The sequence below is a fragment of the Papio anubis genome, chromosome 5, assembly GCF_008728515.1.
Source record: "Papio anubis isolate 15944 chromosome 5, Panubis1.0, whole genome shotgun sequence".
Classification (NCBI taxonomy): Eukaryota; Metazoa; Chordata; class Mammalia; order Primates; family Cercopithecidae; genus Papio; species Papio anubis.
Window position 1 is genome coordinate 168,909,362 of NC_044980.1, and position 20,642 is coordinate 168,930,003.

General features: G+C 42.5%; 1 protein-coding gene across 4 annotated transcripts in view; it reads left to right on the top strand.

Annotated features, from left to right (window-relative positions):
* The first annotated feature begins 4,607 nt into the window (after positions 1-4,607).
* SIMC1 (SUMO interacting motifs containing 1) overlaps positions 4,608-20,642 on the top strand; it is a 93,724-nt gene continuing 77,689 nt past the window's right edge. For all 4 annotated transcript variants that reach the window (XR_648787.2, XM_009209605.2, XM_009209606.2 and 1 more), the window contains exon 1: positions 4,608-4,867. Coding sequence is in view for 3 of the 4 variants with exons in the window: in XM_009209605.2 (XP_009207869.1) it covers positions 4,739-4,867 (129 nt within the window). In the remaining variant the exon portion in view is untranslated. The remainder of the gene's footprint in view (positions 4,868-20,642) is intronic.

Genomic DNA, 20,642 nt, shown 5'->3' on the forward strand with positions numbered 1-20,642 from the left:
TTTCACTTAGCATAATATTCTCAAGGTTCATCCATGTTGTGGCATGTTATCAGAATTTAATTCCTTTTTATGGCTGAATATATTATTCTATTATATGTATATACCACTTTTTTTTTAAGCAATTCCAGTGTCATAGAGCAAATCTAGACTCTATGATTACTTTCTGCCTATTTTGCTATTTCTTTGTTTGTTTGTTTTTATTATACTTTATGGTCTAGGGTACATGTGCACAACGTGCAGGTTTGTTACATAGGTATACATGTGCCATGTTGGTGTGCTGCACCCATTAACTCGTCATTTACATTAGGTATATCTCCTAATGCTATCCCTCCCCCCCCTCCCCCCACCCCAAAACTAATCCATTCATCTACTGAGGAATACTTGTTTCTACCTTTTGGCTATTACAAATAATGCTGCTGTGAAGATTTGCAGACAAGTACCTGTTTGAGTCCCCGTTTTCCATTTTTCTGGGCAAATATCTAGGAGTAGAATTGTTGAATCATATGGTAATTCTATGTCTAACTTTTGAGAAACTGCCAAACTATTTTTCACAGCTGCTTCTCCATTTTACATTCCTACCAGCAACACACAATGGTTCCAATTTCTCCATATCCTTGAGCAAATTTGTTTTCTGTTTTTTAAAAAAATAGCCATCCTAAATGGGTATAAAGTAGGATCTCAATGTGGTTTTGATTTGCATCTTCACACATTTTTTCATGTATAAATTTTTCATTAAAAATTATTTTAAAAGAAAAGAAACATTTTTTTCTTCATTAACCAACTAGCGATACTTCCTTAACTGCTAAGCTCTTTGAGAACAAAAGCAATAGCTGCCCTGCTCACTGCTTTATCCCCGACCCCTAACATAATACCTAGCATCTAGCAGGTACTCACCAAATACAGTATTCACTGGCTGCATAAAATACTACATTAGCCTCTCATTTTACATGAGACTAATGTATGGTTTGGGGGGAGTGAGTCTATGAAAAAGTATCACCTTAAAAAAACTACACAAATTTCTGCAAAACATACAATCATTTTGGAAGTCTTGGGTAAATGGTGCACTTCAAGACAAATCCAGGATGGCCACACAAACGTAAGTGACATTACTCATAGTTTTAAGGAAGGCAACTTCAGAGCCAGCATTCATCCCACCTGGGTTGCCAAGTAAGGGCAGGATACTTTTAAGGTGTTCTCATATTATACCACCAGGGGTCCTGAGTTTCCTGTATTTCAGGCAGGATGGTTGATGAGAAAGATAAAATCTGAACACTCTTGTGTCTTGCTACAGTAGAGTAGGCCAGAGCTTGGCTAGAATCAGCAGGAGAGGCCAAAAGAAGTAGAGGAGGCCAGGCGCGGTGGCTCAAGCCTGTAATCCCAGCACTTTGGGAGGCCGAGACGGGCGGATCACGAGGTCAGGAGATCGAGACCATCCTGGCTAACACAGTGAAACCCCGTCTCTACTAAAAATATGAAAAAGTAGTCCCAGCTACTCAGGAGGCTGAGGCAGAAGAATGGCGTGAACCCAGGAGGTGGAGCTTGCAGTGAGCCGAGATCCCGCCACTGCACTCCAGCCTGGGTGACAAAGTAAGACTCCATCTCAAAAAAAAAAAAAAAAAAAAAAAAAAAAGAAGTAGAGGGATGCAGGAGGTGTGTAGGAAGTAAAACAGACAGGACTTGTTTAGGAAAGGGGAGAAATCAAGTGCAGTGCTCAGGTTTTTCACTTCAGCAATCGCTGGCTGCTGGAGCCATCACCATAAGACAGGGAACACAGACAGAAAGCAGGCTTTTGTGTGGGTGTGGGGAGCATGAGGGTGAGTTTGGCTTTAGACATATTCAACCTGAGAGGCCTACGAACTTCAGCAGATGTTTGGATGCATAAACTGGAGTTTTAAGGAGAGGGCTGGGCTGAGATAAACTCATGGCAGCCATTGGCATAAAACCAATCACTGAAGCCAGGGAATAGTTGAGATTGTATAGGGAAGAGGTCCAGTGTGTAAAGGTGGCCGATGTCAGGACTCTAAGGGACATCAAGAGTTTAAGGAGTGAGTAGGGAAATAGGAGTCAGCTAAGGAGACTTAAAAAAAGTGGTGAGAGAAGTACAGCATCACAGAAACTTAGAGAAGACAGTGTTTCAGCAAGCAGGTAGTTAAACAAACTAAATGGTTGTGTATTTTGTTTCATTTTGTTTTATTGAGACAGGGTCTCACCCTATTGCCCTGACTGGAGTGCAGTGGCACTACCATAGCTCACTGTAGCCTCTACCTCCTGGGCTCAAGGGATCCTCCTGCCTCAGCTGCCTGAGTAGCTAGGACTACAGGCATGCGCCACCACACCTGGCTAATTTGTTTTTATTTTTGTAGAGACAGGATCTTGCTATATTGCGCAGACTAGTCTCAAACTCCTGGCCTCAAGCTATTCTCCCAACTCGGCCTCCCAAAGTGCTGGGATTACAGGTGTGAGAGACCACAATCCTAAATGTTTAATAGCTTTAGATGAAGACAACTTAATGAATCCTTTCATAAGGGTGGCTTCACCCATTGGACCAGAATGTCTGAAATCTGCTGGGCATAAACTCCCTGTCCACCAGACCAGTGGTTCTCACAGTGTGGTCCCCAGACTAGCAGCATCAACATCACCTGGGCACTTGTTAGAAATGCAAATTTCAGGGCCCCACCCCCAAAATTCTTTTTCTCAATCAGAAAATCTGATGTGTGATTGTTAGTTCATTCTCGAATTGCTATAAAGAAATACCTGAGACTGAGTAATTTATAAAGAAAAGGGGTTTAATTGGCTCACGGTTCTGCAAGCAGTACAGGAAGCACAGTAGCATCTGCTTCTGGGGAGGTCTCAGAAAGCTTACTATCAAGGCGGAAGGCAAAGATGGAGTGGAGGTAACATGGGGAAAGGAGCGAGATGGGAGGTGCCACACACTTTTAAACAACCAGATCTCAAGAGAACTCATTATCACAAGGACAGTACCAAAGGGATGGTACTAAACTATTCATAAGAAACCACCCCCATGATCCCATCACCTCCCACCAGGCCCCACCTCTAATATTGGAGCTTACAATTCAACATGAGACTTGCGCAGAGACACAGATCCAAACCATACCAGCAACCCAGAGCTCTATGTTTTGCTGCTTTTTTTTGTTTTTGTTTTTGTTTTTGAGATGGAGTCTCGCTGTGTCCCCCAGGTTGGAGTGCAATGGCGCGATCTTAGCTCACTGCAACCTCCGCCTCCTGGGTTCAAGCAATTCTCCTGCCTCAGCTTCCCAAGTAGCTGGGATTACAGGTGTCTGCCACCATGCCTAGCTAATTTTTGTATTTTTAGTAGAGATGAGGTGGGCCAGGCTGGTCTCGAACTCCTGACCTCAAGTTATCCACCCACCTCGGCCTCCCAGAGTGCTGAGATTACAGGCGTGAGCCACTGCACCTGGCCGCAATCTGTTTTAACAAACACTCTGGGTGATTCTGATGCTCACTAAAGTGTGAAAACCACTGCATTAGACAGTGTTTTGAGAGACCTGATAACCATTCCTTTGGGAACAAATCCCCCTCCTATTAAACACATTATATTCTTTGGATCTGTTAACATATTTGGCAAAATTGTTGGAGCCTGAGCAGCAGAATTTTGTCAATACCCCACATTTAGTGTACCAATAGGTCCTATCTTGATTTTAATGGTCCTGCCCTACAAGCAGCCAACCACCCACCGATTCCTCCACTAGTGACAACCTTTTTCACCTTTATAACTTCTGCTATTCACAACGTCTAATTATTCGTGGCCTCTGCTGCTTCATGGCTTCTTTTGTGCAGCTTTTCAGCTTCTGATCCTGATACCAACTGAACAACTGTCTACGCCAAGCTTGTTTAACCCCTTGCCTGAGTCGCAAGCGGCCCATTAAAACATTATGAGAATCCCCCCCGCCGCAACTCTTTTCCTTTAGGTCATCAGCTATCATTAGTGTATTTTATGTATGGCCCAAGGCAATTCTTCTTCCCGGGGAAGCCAAAAGATGGGACACCCCTGCTCTAAATCTCAGTTTAAACTCCTGAGAGACACATATTGTTGGTGAAACCGCAAAACTGGTACAATTCAGGAGGATAATTTGGCATCATTTATCAAAACTACAAAAACATGGCATTTGCACCAGTAAGTCCACTTTCAGGCATTTATCCTACAGATACACTTGCGCATCTGCACCAAAAAGTGGGGTCTCTCTCCCCTAGCTCGGCCAGAAGCCAGGTCACCTACCCTCGGTCACTCGGGGGCCAGAACCCCTCTCCCTGCCCCCTCAGTCAAGGCCCTCTCGGTCGGGGAGGAGCTTCACACCTGGGCTAGGTTGGGGCTGGGCGCGCCTCACGTCAGTTGGAAGCAGGTGGGGAAGTCCCCGCGGCCTCGGGGTCTCGTACGCCTGCCCCCAACACCGGCCGAAGCCAGTGGCGACTCCATTTTTCTTTTTTCTCTCTCTCTCTCCTGGGGAAGGGAGGACCCGCGCCGCCGCGAAGCACAGCGACCCCGGCCCTGACCCCAGCCGCCCGCCGCCGGTGGGCGGGGCTTGGCAGCCCAGCGGGGCGGGGAGGGGCGGGGCTCGGGGCGGGGCCGGCGTGGTGATGGCCCGGGTTGTCGCTGCCGCCGCCACCTCAGAAGCAGGAACCGAAGTCGCCGCCGCCGCCGCCGCCGCTGCCTGGGTCGCCGGCCGCCCGCGCGCTGGCTCGGTCGGGGCCCGCAGCCATGGAGGACTTCATCGTGATCTCCGACGACAGCGGCTCCGAGAGCTCCGGGGGCGCCCGCCCGGGCCGGTCGCGGAGGCTGCGCCGGGCCCTGTCGCGGACCCCCGGCGCGCTGCCCCGCCGGACCGTGGTGAGTGAGCGTCGCCTCGTCTGGGGGCGCGCGTCTTCGCAACCCTCTGCTGGGCCTGCCGCCCCCTTCCCACCCCCTTGCTCCTCACAGTTGCAGCCACTTCCCGCCTTGCCTCCTTCCGGGCCTCTCGGGCCCCGGGGAGCGCGGCGGGCCGGGGCAGGGACACGGGCGGCCGGGCCTCCCGGGCTCAACGCTGAAGCCCGAGAGGACTGCGGCTGGAAAGCGGGCGAGCACATGGACGAGCTCCTGGCGCGCCTGCTGCAGGGGCCGGGGTCTCAGGCCGGGGCCGCGGGCGTCCTCAGAGCCTCGGCGGGACGTGGGGGCTCGGGTGTACTGGCCCTGGCTGAGGCAGGAAAGCGGGAGCCCGTAATTGTTGGGCCTGTGGTGGGCACAGATGCGTGCAGGGAGGTAACAGGAGCCCAGGCTGGGAGGGAGAGAAGCGCGGGCCTGGGCCAGATGGTGGCCGCGCTCCAGGGCCTGACTGCAGAGCGAGGGGCCCGATTTTGAAGTTGTGCAGAAGGGCGATTTATTTCCTCAGCAAGCAATTACCCCGTACCAAGCCCTGAAGGAACAGGGAAGGAAACCTCGCGCACTATTTCTGCTTCCCCCAGAACCCTTTCATTTTTCTCATTCATGAGGTGGTGAATTATCTGCCTTTGGAGAATCCTGCATAGATGTTGATTGAATCCCTACTATGGACCGATGTTGCAGGGGCTGGGGCTACAACGGCGAACACTACATCCATGGTCCCCTCATACGGTGATACATTCATCAGGTGGTTACTGAGGACCTTCTCAAGGGGTGGGAGGTGGAGCTTTTCTCTCAGAAGGCTTCCAGCGATCTCCCCAGCCTCCCAGAGCCATCCCCCGGAAACACAAGGATTATCAAGCTGATGTTATGTGTATAGATCATACAGTTTACCATGCTTCCTATGCAAATACTCCTTCAAGACGTTTCCTAGCTTCTGCTGCCCCTGTTCCCTTTCCAGCTAGTTTACAGTCCCTAAACCTCCATTGGAAACCCCTTCTGTGCCCGAGGTACAGTGCTAAGTGCTAGACGATCACTATAGAATGAATAGCATACAAAACTAGTTAATATATATTATTTTTCAAGCAAAAGGGATTCTCAGTACGTCTTAGTAACAAATTGAGTTGAGTTAGGCAGCTCATGAGGTAGTCAGAAGAGATTTCCAAGACAGAAATGACCCGACTTCATGAGTGAATGGATATATCTAGGGCTGTCACTGAATGTAGCGGACATAATGATGCACAATAAATATTTGTTGGATGAAGGAACGATTGAAAGAATATCGGGAGAGAGAATGGGTTAGATGGATGTTTGACAAGTATAAGAGAAGTGCATATAAAAGTAGCAGCAGGCTTGGGATGAAGGAGATGCTGAATTCAGGTGGGACCTGTTGGATTTACAGTGTTAATAGGAAATGTAGATGGATGTGGCCAGCTCAGTAGTTGGAGAAAAGGCAAGAGTGGAGATATTTGGAAGTCATGCAAACAGAAAGGAGTATTGAAGGTGTAATAGTGACTGAGATCATCAAGGAAAAGAGTAGAGAGAGAAAAAAGGTGGAAGGAAAAAAATACTGCTTTCCTCCTAGTTCCTCCTCATTCCTCCAGCCCCTTCTCTCAGTACCTGTTTAACTTTGTCCTCACTTGCTTCCTTTCCTCCCAAGTGTTGTCCATTTTCCCTCGTTCTGGTCCAGCTTCTCTCTTCAGTGGTCGGATGCCATCGTTATCCTAGTCTTTTGTGGTCTTTCACACACGTACATGGGTGTGCTCTCTCACTGTTCCCCTCCCTTGTGACCACTCAAGCAAGCATTTCGATCTGGAGCCTTTGAGTTGAATCGAAATGAAGGGCAAGTTCCAGAGAGCAGTACCCAATTTAAATCATGCTTCTCCAGATACTTATTCCAGCTCTCTAAAAGTTCCAAGCGTATTCTTGTTTTATCTTTTTTGCAAGTTAGATAAGGGTGGTATGATAACCATGTAAAAGATCAGAGGCATTGAGAGACTTACAAGGTTATAAAGTCTAAAAGTGCCCTTTTTTCTGTAGCTTTTCCTGACGGCTCTGAGGTCAGAGGGACTTCTGAATCAATATCTCCAACATAGCATAACTCAAACTCAACTATCTGAGTTTTGGAAAGTTCTGTCAGCTCTCAGCTTTTGAGCCTGAGAACATTAATGCCTACCTAGCAGGATGGTTTTAAATTTTTAATGAGACAAATGCAAGGAAAGGGTCTCATATAAATGATAGCTTTTGCCACTTTCTGTGTTGTTTCTAAGCCCAGGCCTGTCCCTCTTGAGCTTCACAGGCAATGAGATAAAAGAAGCAACTTTCACATCTTTCTTTTTTTTTTTTTTTTAAATAAATATTGACTAAGGGAAAGTAACTTGCTTGAACTTAAGAAAGCCATATCTAATAATGAAGTTGACATTTCTGAACTCTTTATTCTTAACCCGGGCTTTAGTCTTCACTTAGTTGATGAGGTGTGTTTCTGTGTTTATTGTGGCTTTTTAGTTTGGGGTTTTTTGGTTTTTTACTTATAAAAGCAGAACATTTTTAGATAGTTAATTTTGTTGAACTAATTATACAATCTTTATAAATGTATAAAGAAGAAAATTAAAATTGCCTGTAATCTCACCATCCAAAGATAACCAGTGTTAACATTTTGATGTAAGTCTATGCAAATGTTTACTTGCGAATGCACATGTGAATACATACAGACCTATGTGTTCTCCCCATACATGTTTTTATGACCTCCTTTTAATGGATATTATGCCTTCGTTTCTAAATTTTCTCTAAGAACCCAGTGAAAAATTCCTTCATAATCTTTATACTCTTGTTCATTTGTTTATTAAGTTCCTCTTAGAAGTTAGATTGCTGAGTCAAAAAGTGTGCCCTACTTTTGATATATGTAGCTAACCCTTGAATAACATGGGGGTTAGGGTTGCTAACCCCCAGTGCAGTTGAAAATTTACATATAATATTTGACTCCTGGAAAGCTTAACTACCAGTAGCCTACTGTTGACTGGAAGCCTTACCAATAACATAAGCAGTCAGTTAACTCATGTTTTGTATGTTATATGTACTTTTATGATAAAGTAAGCGAGAGAAAAATGTTAAGATCATAAGGAAGATAAAATACATTTACAGTACTATACTGTATTTGTCAATACCATAAGTTTACATCGTCTGTTTCCAAGATAAATCATCTATCTGAAATAGTGGACAACCACAGCTGCAGACCTCTATCTGTGGTGCATCTCAAGCAATTCAATTTTCCTTATGATGTCATGACTTTTCTCTGCTTCCTGGGAGCACATCCAGCATCACTAGTAGCATTTTGTATGGGTTTCATGGTGTTATTCAAGGTTTACGATATTACCCTACACATGATTAAAAAAAAAAAAAGTGGAAAAAAAAAACCCCAGGAGAGAACACTTTTTACTGTAATATACAGTTTAGTGGAAAGTAATGCAGAAATTGATTAGTGTCACATGGCATTTTAAGTGGATACTCACCACACTTGAGCTCACCACCACAGCAGCAGGAGATGTCTGTGGTAGTAGTACAGTATTATCACAGTAGTACAGTGTATTCTATGGTTAATTTTATGCAGGTGTGATACAAATTAAGAAAATAAAAAATAAATTTAAAGATATGCAATTGTGATTTAATATTGCATCTTTACATTTCTGTCAACTGCAAATGTCACCATGTATGGTCAGTAAGTGATTGTGTGCATAAATTTTGATAAAGTTTAACTTTGATAATACATTTGTGTTGATTTTATGGTAGTAAATGGATAGAATAGGCTAGTATCTACATGTATTTTATGCATTCAGGACATATCTTTTGCTTAGTTTTTTTCCATTTTTATAGGCTATTGGGTTCACCTGTGAGTTTTTCAAATCGTTAGAAATCCAAAAAATTTTCCAATATATTTCTTGAAAAAAACTCTCTTGTAAGTGGACCCATGCAGTTCAAACCTGTGTTGTTCAGGAGTCAACTGTATTGCCAAATTTCCTACAGAAATTGTGCATTAATATTCTTACCAGTGGTATATGGCCAATCATATCCCTTTTTCTGCTTCCTAGTCACCCCTAGGTATTGTTAAGTTATTCCATAAATATTTGTTGAACACTTATTATATACCAGGCACTCTTAGAGGTGCTGGAAATACATCTGTGAAAACCAAGTCCCTGCCCTCATGGAGATTTCATTTTACTGAGGAGAGACAAATAGTAAACAACTCCATAAATGTAATGTCAGGTGATAATACAGAGTGTTAGGAAAAAAAATAAGGTATTTTTGTTCTTTTAATCTTTGCTGTTTGATAGCCAGATTCCATAAGATGTCATTATTTTTAATTTTTTTCATCAATTATGATTCATTTATTCAATAAGTATTTATTGAGCATATGCTGTAACCCTGGGGACCAGAGGTGAACAAGATGATAATGGAACTAACATTCTGCTGTGGAAAGGTAGGCAGTAAACAAACTAACAAGTAAGAGAACAGTATAATAGAGAGTAACTTTGGTGGGATTGGGAACATTTGATTGTGTTTTCAGAGAAGGCCTCTCTGAAGAGTTAATATTTGATATGAGACTAAAATGACAACAAATTAACTATGAGATCTAGACGAATAAGGCATTGTCAAAGGGAACAGCAAAAGCAAAGGCTTGGAGGCAGGAATAAGTGTTCCGGTAAGGAATGACTTACTGGAAGAATGGAAAGCCAGTGAGGCTGGAACGTAACGACTGATGGACAGAGTCAGAAGAGATGAGAAGTAGGTAGGTTAGGTTATAGGGCTTTGGAGACCACAATAAGGAATTTGGATTTTATTGTAATACAGTAAGAAATCTTTAAAGGTTTAAGCAGAACAGTGACATGATTTCATTTACTTTTTTTTTTTTTTTTTTTTTTTTTTTGAGACGGAGTCTTGCTCTGTTGCATTGCCCAGGCTGGAGTGCAATGGAGCGGCTCACTGTAACCTCCACTTCCCAGATTCAAGCGATTTCCCCCGCCTCAGCCTCCTGAGTAGCCGGGACTACAAGCGTGCCACCACGCTTGACTACTTTTTGTATTTTAGTAGAGATGGAATTTCACCATGTTGGCCAGGATAGTCTAGACCTCCTGACCTCATGATCCACCCACCTCGGCCTCCCAAAGTGCTGGGATTACAGGCGTGAACCACTGCATCCGGCCTTGATTCACATTTTTTAGAGATGACTTTAGCTACTGTGAAAAGAAAAGATGGTAAGTTAGGGAGACCATATAATTTATCATCCAAATGGGAAACTTTTGCAAATGAAAAGGGATGCTAACTGGACCAGGATGTCAAGCAACAGGTGAAAACTGGAACTGTCCCAAACAAACCAGAAGTGTAGTCGGTAGTCGCCCCACTGTAAGAGGGGAAGAGTGAAATTAGGGAGATCAGTTAGAAGGTTGGCTGTAGTAGTCCAGGTCAGAAATAATTGTAGCTTGGACTGGAGTGGTGGTACAGACTGGGTGCGTGGAGGGATGTAGATATATAGTGAATAAAATCAACAGGTCCTGATAACTTGGATGTGGATAACGGGGAAAGGAAGGAATTAAGAAGGATGCCCTGAGTTCTGAAGCAACTGAATGCATGTTGGTGTCATGCATTGAAATGAAACAGACTTGGGAGGAACAGGGTTAGAGGAAAGATTCAAGAGTTCTGTTTTGAAGGTATAAAACTTATGATGCCTGTGGAATAGCCAACTGGAGATGCCAAGTATAACATTTGTACTGAATTTAGAGCTCAAAAGAAAAGTCCTGACTAGAGACACAAATTTAGTCTTATTAGCACATAGGTTATAGTAAAGTCATTGGCCTGGATAAAATTATCTAGGTTGAGGCGACAAGAGGAAGAGCATCCAGGACCTAGCCCAAGGTAACACAGTGCATAGCCCAAGGGAGGAAGAGCAGCTAGTGAGGTTGGAGATAAGGGAGTGTACTCACATATAGTAGAGCCAGACATCTTGCTTATGTTTATTGGAAATACATAGGGTGTGTGTGCAAATTCCCTATGCTTGTCCTTTGCCCGTTTTTCTGTTGGGGTGTTTTAATGTTTCTTCTTTTTTTTTTTTTTGAGACGGAGTTTTACTCTTGTTGCCCAGGCTGGAGTGCAATGGCGTGATCTTAACTCACTGCAACCTCCACCTCCGTGGCTCAAGCGATTCTCCTGCCTCAGCCTCCCAAGTAGCTGGAATTACAGGCATGCGCCACCATACCCAGCTAATTCTGTATTTTTAGTAGAGACGGGGTTTTACTATGTTGGTCAGGCTGGTCTCAAACTCCTGACCTCAAGTGATCCACCCGCCTCGGCCTCCCAAAGTGCTGGGATTACAGGCGTGAGCCACCACACCCGGCCAACATTTCATTTCTTACTCATTTGTAAAATCTACTCATGTATTAAAGACTGGTGTTGGTGGAATTGTATCTCCCAAGAAGATGTGCTGAAGTTCTAATCCCCTACTACCTCAAATAATGACCTTATTTAGAAACAGGGTCATTGGCAGATATAATCAGTGAAGATGAGGTCGTGCCAAGTAGGGTGAACCCTTAATCCAACATGACTGCTGTCCTTATGAGAAGAACACATGAAGACACGGGAAGAATGCTGTGTGACAGTGGAAGCAGAAACTGAAGTTATGCAGCTGCAAGCCAAGGAACACCGAGGACTGCTGGTGACGTCCGGAGCTAAGAAAAAGGCGTGAGACAGATTCTTCCCTGGGGCCTTCAAGAGAACATGGCTCTATCGACACCTTGATTTCAGACCTTTAGCCTCCAGAACTGCAAGAGGATAGATTTCTGTTGCTTAAATCCACCTAGTTTCTGGTAATTTTTACTAGGAAACTAATATAGCCTCCTGTCATACATGTTACGATTTTCTTTCAACTTTTGATTTTGTTTTTATTTAATTACAGAAGTTTTGCATTTTTATATAGTCAATTCTACCACTCCTTTTCTTTATGATTTCTTAGTTGTCATGCTCATATCAATCTAAGTAACAGACAGCGACTCTCTAAAAAGAAAGTTATATTTATTCAGGAATGGCATTGCAACAGGAGTATGTGAGCCATAATAAACTATGTATGTATTCAGGGAGGTAGACGAAGGCAAAAGCTTTTAAAGGAAAAAATGAGGAGGATTACATAATTGTTTAGAAATAATTATCCTTATCTACAAGGATTAATAACAAGGGTGGCTCCAGTCCAAGGTCAGGCAGGCAGTTGCTGGGCAGACATCCTCATGGAAGTATTTTTTTCTGCAAGGTTGTGTTTTTTGCAGAGCCTTTTGTGGTACTTCTTATCAGGCATTTGTGCATAATAATCTTCCCTTCATGGCCTTCCCTAGCTCTGTTTTTCAAGGTTTTTCTTTCTTTCTTTCTTTCTTTTTGTAACACAAGGGACTCCATTTTGATACTGACAACTCACATTTCCCTCATTTGATCTAGATGTTTTCCCAAAAACATCACCAATCAGCTTGTGTAATAGTTCAGGGTTTTGTGTGTGTTTTGGGGTTTTTTGGTTTTTTTGTTTTTTGCTTTTTTTGAGATCTCACTCTGCCACCCAGGCAAAGTGATCTCGGCTCACTGCAACCTCCGCCTCCCGGGTTCAAGTGATTTTCCCACTCAGCCTCCCGAGTAGCTGGGATTACAGGCAAGTGCCACCATGCCTAGCTAATTTTTAATTTATTATTATTATACTTTTAAGTTCTGGGATATGTGTGCAGAACGTGCAGGTTCGTTACATAGGTATACACATGCCATGGTGGTTTGCTGCACCCATCAACCCATCATCTACATTAGGTATTTCTCCTAATGCTTTCCCTCCCCAGCCCCCCACCCCACAACAGGCCGCGGTATGTGATGTTCCCCTCCCTGTGTCCATGTGTTCTCATTGTTCACCTCCCACTTATGAGCAAGAACATGCAGTGTTTGGTTTTCTGTTCCTGTGTTAGTTTACTGAAAATGATGGTTTCCAGCTTCATCCATGTCCCTCCAAAGGACATGAACTCATCCTTTTTTATGGCTGCATAGTATTCCATGGTGTATATGTGCCACATTTTCTTTATTCAGTCTATCATTGATGGGCATTTGGGTTCATTCCAAGTCTTTGCTATTGTGAATAGTGCTGCAATAAACATACATGTGCATGTGTCTTTATAGTAGAATGATCTATAATCCTTTGGTTATGTACCCAGTAATGGGATTGCTGGGTCAAATGGTATTTCTGGTTCTATATCCTTGAAGAATCACCACACTATCTTCCACAATGGTTGAACTCATTTACACTCCCACCAACAGTTTAAAAGTGTTCCTGTTTCTCCACATCCTTTCCAGCATCTGTTGGTTCCTGATTTTTTAATGATGCCATTCTAATTGGTGTGAGATGGTGTATCATTGTGGTTTTGATTTGCATTTCTGTAATGACCAGTAATTATGAGCTTTTTTCCGTATGTTTGTGGGCCACATAAATGTCTTCCTTTGAGAAGTGTTTGTTTATATCTTTCACCCACTTTTTGATGGGATTGTTTGCTTTTTTCTTGTAAATTTGTGTAAGTTACTTGTAGATTCTGGATATTAGCCCTTTGTCAGTTGGATAGATTACAAAGATTTTCTCCTATTCTGTAGGTTACCTGTTCACTCTGATGATAGTTTCTTTTGCTGTGCAGAAGCTCTTTAGTTTAATTAGATCCCATTTGTCAATTTTGGCTTTTGTTGCCATTGCTTTTGGTGTATTAATCGTGAATTCTTTGCCCATGCCTGTGTCGTGAATGGTATTACCTAGGTTTTCTTCTAGGGTTTTTATAGTTTTAGGTTTTACATTTAAGATGTATTTTAATCCATCTTCAGTTAATTTTTGTATAAGGTGTAAGGAAGAGGCCCAGTTTCAGTTTTTTGCATATGGCTAACCCGTTTCCCAACACCATTTATTAAATAGGGAATTCTTTCCCCCTTGCTTATTTTTGTCAGGTTTGTCAAAGATCAGATGGTTGTAGATGTGTGGCATTATTTCTGGCCTCTGTTCTGTTCCGTTGGTCTATATATCTGTTTTGGTACCAGGACCATCCTGTTTTGGTTACTGTAGCCTTGTAGTATAGTTTGAAGTCAGGTAACATGATGCCTCCAGCTTTGTTCTTTTTGCTTAGGATTGTCTTGGCTATACAGGCTCTTTTTTGGTTGCATATGAACTTTAAAGTAGTTTTTTCTAATTGTGTGAAGAAAGTCAATGGTAGCTTGATGGGGATAGCACTGAATCTATAAATTACTTTGGGCAATATGGCCATTTTCACGATATTGATTCTTCCTATCCTTGAGCATGGAATGTTTTTCCATTTGTTTGTGTCTTCTCTTATTTCTTTGAGCAGTGGTTTGTAGTTCTCCTTGAAGAGGTCCTTCACAGCCCTTGTAAGTTGTATTCCTAGGTATTTTATTCTTTTTGTAGCAATTGTGAATGGGAGTTCACTCATGATTTGGCTCTCTGTTTGTCTATTATTGATGTATAGGAATGCTTGTAATTTTTGCACATTTATTTTGTATCCTGAGACTTTGCTGAAGTTGCTTATCAGCTTCAGGAGATTTTAGGCTGAGACAGTGGGGTTTCTGAGTATACAATCATGTCATCCGCAAACAGAGACAGTTTGACTTCCTCTCTTCCTAATTGAATACCCTTTATTTCTTTCTCCTGCCTGATTCCCCTGGCCAGAACTTCCAACACGATGTTGAATAGGAGTGGTGAGAGAGGGCATCCTTGTCTTGTGCTGGTTTTCAAAGGGAATGCTTCTAGTTTTTGCCCATTCAGTATGATATTAGCTGTGGGTTTGTCATAAATAGCTCCTATTATTTTGAGATACGTTTCATCAATACTGAATTTATTGAGAGTTTTTAGCATGAAGGGGTGTTGAATTTTATCAAAGGCCTTTTCTGCATCTATTGAGATAATCATGTGGTTTCTGTCATTGGTTCTGTTTATCTGATGGATTACATTTATTGATTTGCATATGTTGATCCAGCCTTGCATCCCAGGGATGAAGCCAATTTGATTATGGTGGATAAGCTTTTTGATGTGCTGCTGGATTCAGTTTGCCAGTATTTTATTGAGGATTTTCACATTGATGTTCATCAGGGATAATGGCCTGAAATTTTTTTGTTGTTTCTCTGCCAGGTTTTGGTATCAGGATGATGCTGGCCTCATAAAATGAGTTAGGGAGGAGTCCATCGTTTTCTATTGATTGGGATAGTTTCAGAAGGAATGGTACCAGCTCCTCTTTGTGCCTCTGGTAGAATTTGGCTGTGAATCCGTCTGGTCTTGGGCTTTTTTTGGTTGGTAGGCTATTAATTACTGCCTCAATTTCAGAACTTGTTATTGGTCTATTCCAGGATTCAGCTTCTTCCTGGTTTAGTCTTGGGAGGGTGTATGTGTCCAGGAAATTATCCATTTCTTCTAGATTTTCTAGTGTATTTGTGTAGAGGTGTGTGTAGTCTTCTCTGATGGTAGTATGTATTTCTGTGAGATCAGTGGTGATATCCCCTTTATCATGTTTTACTGTGTGTATTTGATTCTTCTCTCTTTTCTTCTTTATTAGTCTGGCTAGCGGTGTATCTATTTTGTTAATCTTTTCAAAAAAACAGCTCCTGGCCGGACATGGTGGCTCACGCCTATAATCCCAGCACTTTGGGAGGCTGAGGTGGGAAGATCACAAGGTCAGGAAATCAAGACCATCCTAGCTAATATGGTGAAACCCCATCTCTACTAAAAATACAAAAACAAAATTAGCTGGGCATGGTGGCGGATGCCTATAGTCTACTCAGGAGGCTGAGGCAGGAGAATGGTGTGAACCCAGGAAGTGGAGCTTGCAGTGAGCCGAGATAGCACCACTGCACTCCAGCCTGAGCAACAGAGCGAGATTCCATCTCAAAATAAAAAACAAAACAAAACAAAACAAAAACCGCTCCTGGATTCATTGATTTTTTTCAAGAGTTTTTCATGTCTTTACCTCCTTCAGTTCTGCTCTGATCTTAGTTATTTCTTGTCTTCTGCTAGCTTTTGAATTTGTTTGCTCTTGCTTCTCTAGTTCTTTTAATTGTAAGGTTAGGGTATCAATTTTAGATCTTTCCCGCTTTCTCCTGTGGGCATTTAGTGCTATAAATTTCCCTCTAAACACTGCTTTAGCTGGGTCCCAGAGATTCTGGTACATTATGTCTTTGTTCTCATTGGTTTCAAAGAACTTATTTATTTCTGCCTTCATTTCGTTATAAATTACTTCATTTTGCTATTCAGGAGAAGGTTGTGCAGTTTCCATGTAGTTGTGCGATATTGAGTGAGTTTCTTAATCCTGAGTTCTAATTTGATTGCACTGTGGTCTGAGAGACTATGATTTCCATTCTCTTGCATTTACTGAGGAGTGTTTTACTTCCAATTATGTGGCCAATTTTAGAATAAGTGTGATGTGGTGCTGAGAAGAATGTATATTCTGTTGATTTGGGGTGGAGAGTTCTGTAGATGTCTCTTAGGTCTGCTTGTTCCAGAGCTGAGTTCAAGTCCTGAATATCCTTGTTAATTTTCTGTCTCGTTGATCTGTCTAATATTGACAGTGGGGTGTTAAAGTCTCCCACTATTATTGTGTGGGAGTCTAAGTCTCTTTGTAAGTCTCTAAGAACTTGCTTTATGAATCTCGGTGCTCCTGTATTGGGCGCATGTATATTTAGGATAGTTAGCCCTTCTCGTTGCATTGATACCTTTACCATTATGTAATGCCCTTTTTTGTCTTTTTTGATCTTTGTTGGTTTAAAGTCTGTTTTAGAGACTAGCATTGCAACCCTTGAGTTTTTTTTTTTACTTTCCATTTGGTTGGTAATTTATTCCTCCATCCCTTTATTTTGAGCTTATGTGTGTCTTTGACCATGAAATGGGTCTCCTGAATACAGCACACCAATGGGTCTTGACTCTATCCAATTTGCCAGTCTGTGTCTTTGAATTGGGGCATTTAGCCCGTTTACATTTAAGGTTAATATTATGTGTGAATTTGATCCTGTCATTATGATGCTAGCTGGTCGTTTTGCCCATTAGTTGATGTAGTTTCTTCATAGTGTCGATGGTCTTTACAATTTGGTACGTTTGGCCAGGCACGGTGGCTCACCCGTGTAATCCCAACACTTTTGGAGGCCGAGGTGGGCAGATCACAAGGTTAGGAGATCGAGACCATCTGGCAACATGGTGAAACCTTGTCTTTACTAAAAATACATATATTAGCTGGGTGTGGTGGCGTGCTCCTGTAGTCCCAGCTACTCGGGAGGCTAAGACAGGAGAATGGCTTGAACCTGGGAGGTGGAGATTACAGTGAGCCAAGATTGTGCCACTGCACTCAGCCTGGCGACAGAGCAAGACTCCGTCTCAAAAACAAAACAAAAACAATTTGGTATGTTTTTGCAATGGCTGGTACCAGTTTTTCCTTTCCATATTTAGTGCTTCCTTCAGGAGCTCTTGTAAGGCAGGCCTAGTGGTGACAAAATCTCTCAGCATTTGCCTGTCTGTAAAGGATTTTATTTCTCCTTCGCTTATGAAGCATAGTCTGGCTGGATATGAAATTCTGGGTTGAAAATTATTTTCATTAAGAATGTTGAGGCCGGGCGCGGTGGCTCAAGCCTGTAATCCCAGCACTTTGGGAGGCCGAGACGGGCGGATCACGAGGTCAGGAGATCAAGACCATCCTGGCTAACACGGTGAAACCCCGTCTCTACTGAAAAATACAAAAAACTAGCCGGGCGAGGTGGCGGGCGCCTGTAGTCCCAGCTACTCGGGAGGCTGAGGCAGGAGAATGGCGTGAACCCAGGAGGCGGAGCTTGCAGTGAGCTGAGATGGCGCCACTGCACTCCAGCCTGGGTGACAGAGCGAGACTCCGTCTCAAAAAAAAAAAAAAAAAAAAAAAAAGAATGTTGAATATTGGCCCCCACTCTCTTCTGGTTTGTAGGGTTTCTGTAGAGAGATCTGCTGTTAGGCTGATGGGCTTCCCTTTGTGGGTAACCCGACCTTTCCTTCTGGCTGCCCTTAATATTTTTTCCTTCATTTCAACTTGGTGAATATGACGATTATGTGTCTAGGGGCTGGCTGCTCTTCTAAAGATACTACTCGAGAATTTTTTCATATTTTTAGTAGAGACAGGGTTTTGCAATGTTGGCCAGGCTAGTCACGAACTCCTGACCTCAAGTGATCCACCCACCTCGGCCTCCCAAAGCTCTGGGATTACAGGCGTGAGCCACTGTGCCTGCCAATAGTTCAGTTTTGATATCCCTCAGTACCAGGATGGACCTATCCTGGATTGTTGGTCTGATTTCATGTTGGAGGGAGTCATTGACAACTAGGAGTCAGTGTCAAACTCTTTTAGCCACGTTTGAGCAACAAGGGAGGTTTGGAGGGAGTGGCTCTCAAGTTAAGTTTACCTGGAGTTAATTATTAAGTTTAATTTAATCAGTTCCATAGGTGTTTCCTATCACCTCAAAGTGCTGGGCCAGCATTATTCTGTTAGGAGTTGTAGTTTGGCAGAATTTTAACAAGTAATAGCTACAAAGTTTAAAAAGAAAAATACAAAGTAAAATGATAATCTCAGTTTGTGTAATAGTTTTCAGCCATGAACCTAGGCTTCAAGGTTCAATTGAACTTTTGAATCAATTGAATAAATCAGATGACCATGGAGAACTAGGTGACACGTTTTGTAACCATGTGACCTGTTTTCTTATTTTGCATATATGGGTCTCAACTTTCCCAAAGGTCTTTATCTGGGTACAGCATAAAGTATTAGCAGCAGCACAGAAATTTCCCTATTTAACTAATAGATAATATAGACCAATTTTATCATCTAGGATCCCATGACTAGGTGGAGTTAAAGCAGAGAGAGAGCAACAGTTGTATTAGGGATGTTGCCAAGGTCACCCACTAGATGGACTAAAGGATCCCTTAAACCAGTTTCTGTCAAGTTACCAACAGAAGCTGCTGATTGTGAAATTTCAATTACACCGTTATCCTGCCAAGTGGAAAAGGTAGGATTAAGAGGAGTAGGAGTCTGATTCTGTAGTCTGGTTTTAACATCTAGGGAAGCAGCTGTCGGCAGCATGAAAATGCCAACTTATTGTCCTGGTTTGCAGTTGTGAATGTCTCTGGTTATGGCACTGGATGGTTTGGTGAACTTTCTGTATGACCCGTCATCAGCCGTGAGACTTGCCCCTTAAAATTGATCTAGTTTTAGCTTTTAGGATTTCAGGAACAGAGCAGTTTGTGTTTTTAGTAATTTCATGCAAGAAAGTAAGATTGGAGGAATCTAGAAGAATTTGAGATTTAGTTCAGTCTACCAGTATATAACAGGAACTCAAAGACAATGCTCAGGGCTATAATCTAAGAACAGATGTATTAACAGCCTTACTCACTGTAATGCTGGGAACCCTTGAAGCCAGGCCTTATATGCACATTCTCAAATATGATGCTCTAGTGAAAGCCTTGGTAATATATATAACCAATGTTTCCAACTACATCCTGTTATAAAGAGAGAGCAAATTTTATTAAACTTATGTAAATAATTCTTGCCATAAAAAAATAAGAATACTCATGGATAGTTTCTAAATTTTAGAGGAGTCAAATAGGGACAAAAAAATGTTTCCACCTTTGTTCACAAAAGTATACCAAATTACTGTAAATAAGTAGCTTAAGAGAAAGAAAAGGTTTCCTTAAATCTAGAAAGCAAAATATTTAAATAAAGAACCTCGCCAGGCACGGTGGCTCATGCCTATAATCCCAGCACTTTGGGAGGCTTAGGGGAACAGATCACCTGAGGTCAGGGGTTCGAGACCAGCCTGGCCAACATGGTGAAACACTGTCTTTGCTAAAAATACAAAAATTACCCAGAGTGGTGGCGGACACCTGTAATCCCAGCTACTCCAGAGGCTGAGGTTGCAGTGAGCTGAGATCGTGCCACTGCACTCCACCCTGATCAACAGAGCAAGACTCCACCTCAAAAAAAAAAAACCGGGGGAGGGGGGAGGGGGGAGGGATTGCATTGGGAGTTATACCTGATGTAAATGACGAGTTGATGGGTGCAGCAGACTAACATGGCACAAGTATACATATGTAACAAACCTGCATGTTATGCACATGTACCCTACAACTTAAAGTATAATAATAAAAAAAAAAAAAAAAAAAAAAAAAAAAAACCGATAATGTTTCAAATAAAAGTCATAAAAACATTACCTGCAAGACCAGGTGCCATAGCTCATGCCTGTAATCCCAGCACTTTGTGAGGCTGAGGTGGGCAGATCACCTGAGGTCTGGAGTTCAAGACCAGCCTGACCAACATGGAGAAACTCCGTCTCTACTAAAAATACAAAATTAGCCGGGTATAGTGGCACATGCCTGTAATCTAAGCTACTTGGGAGGCTGAGGCAGGAGAATCGCTTGAACCCGGGAGGCGGAGGTTGCAGCGAGCCGAGATTGCGCAATTACACTCCAGCCTGGGCAACAAAAACGAAACTCCCATCTCAAAAATTAAAAAGAAGAAAACATTCATTCATTTCTTAATCTCATGTAATTAATTTTTGTTCTGCTTGATGTTGATTACTAGTTTCATGAATTCATCAATTTCTTCATTACAGTGCTGAAAAAAATGTTAGTCCATTGATCTTTGTTACTAGGAATCTTTAAGAGTACTTATTAGAGTCTTTTTCATGAATCTCATTGCAA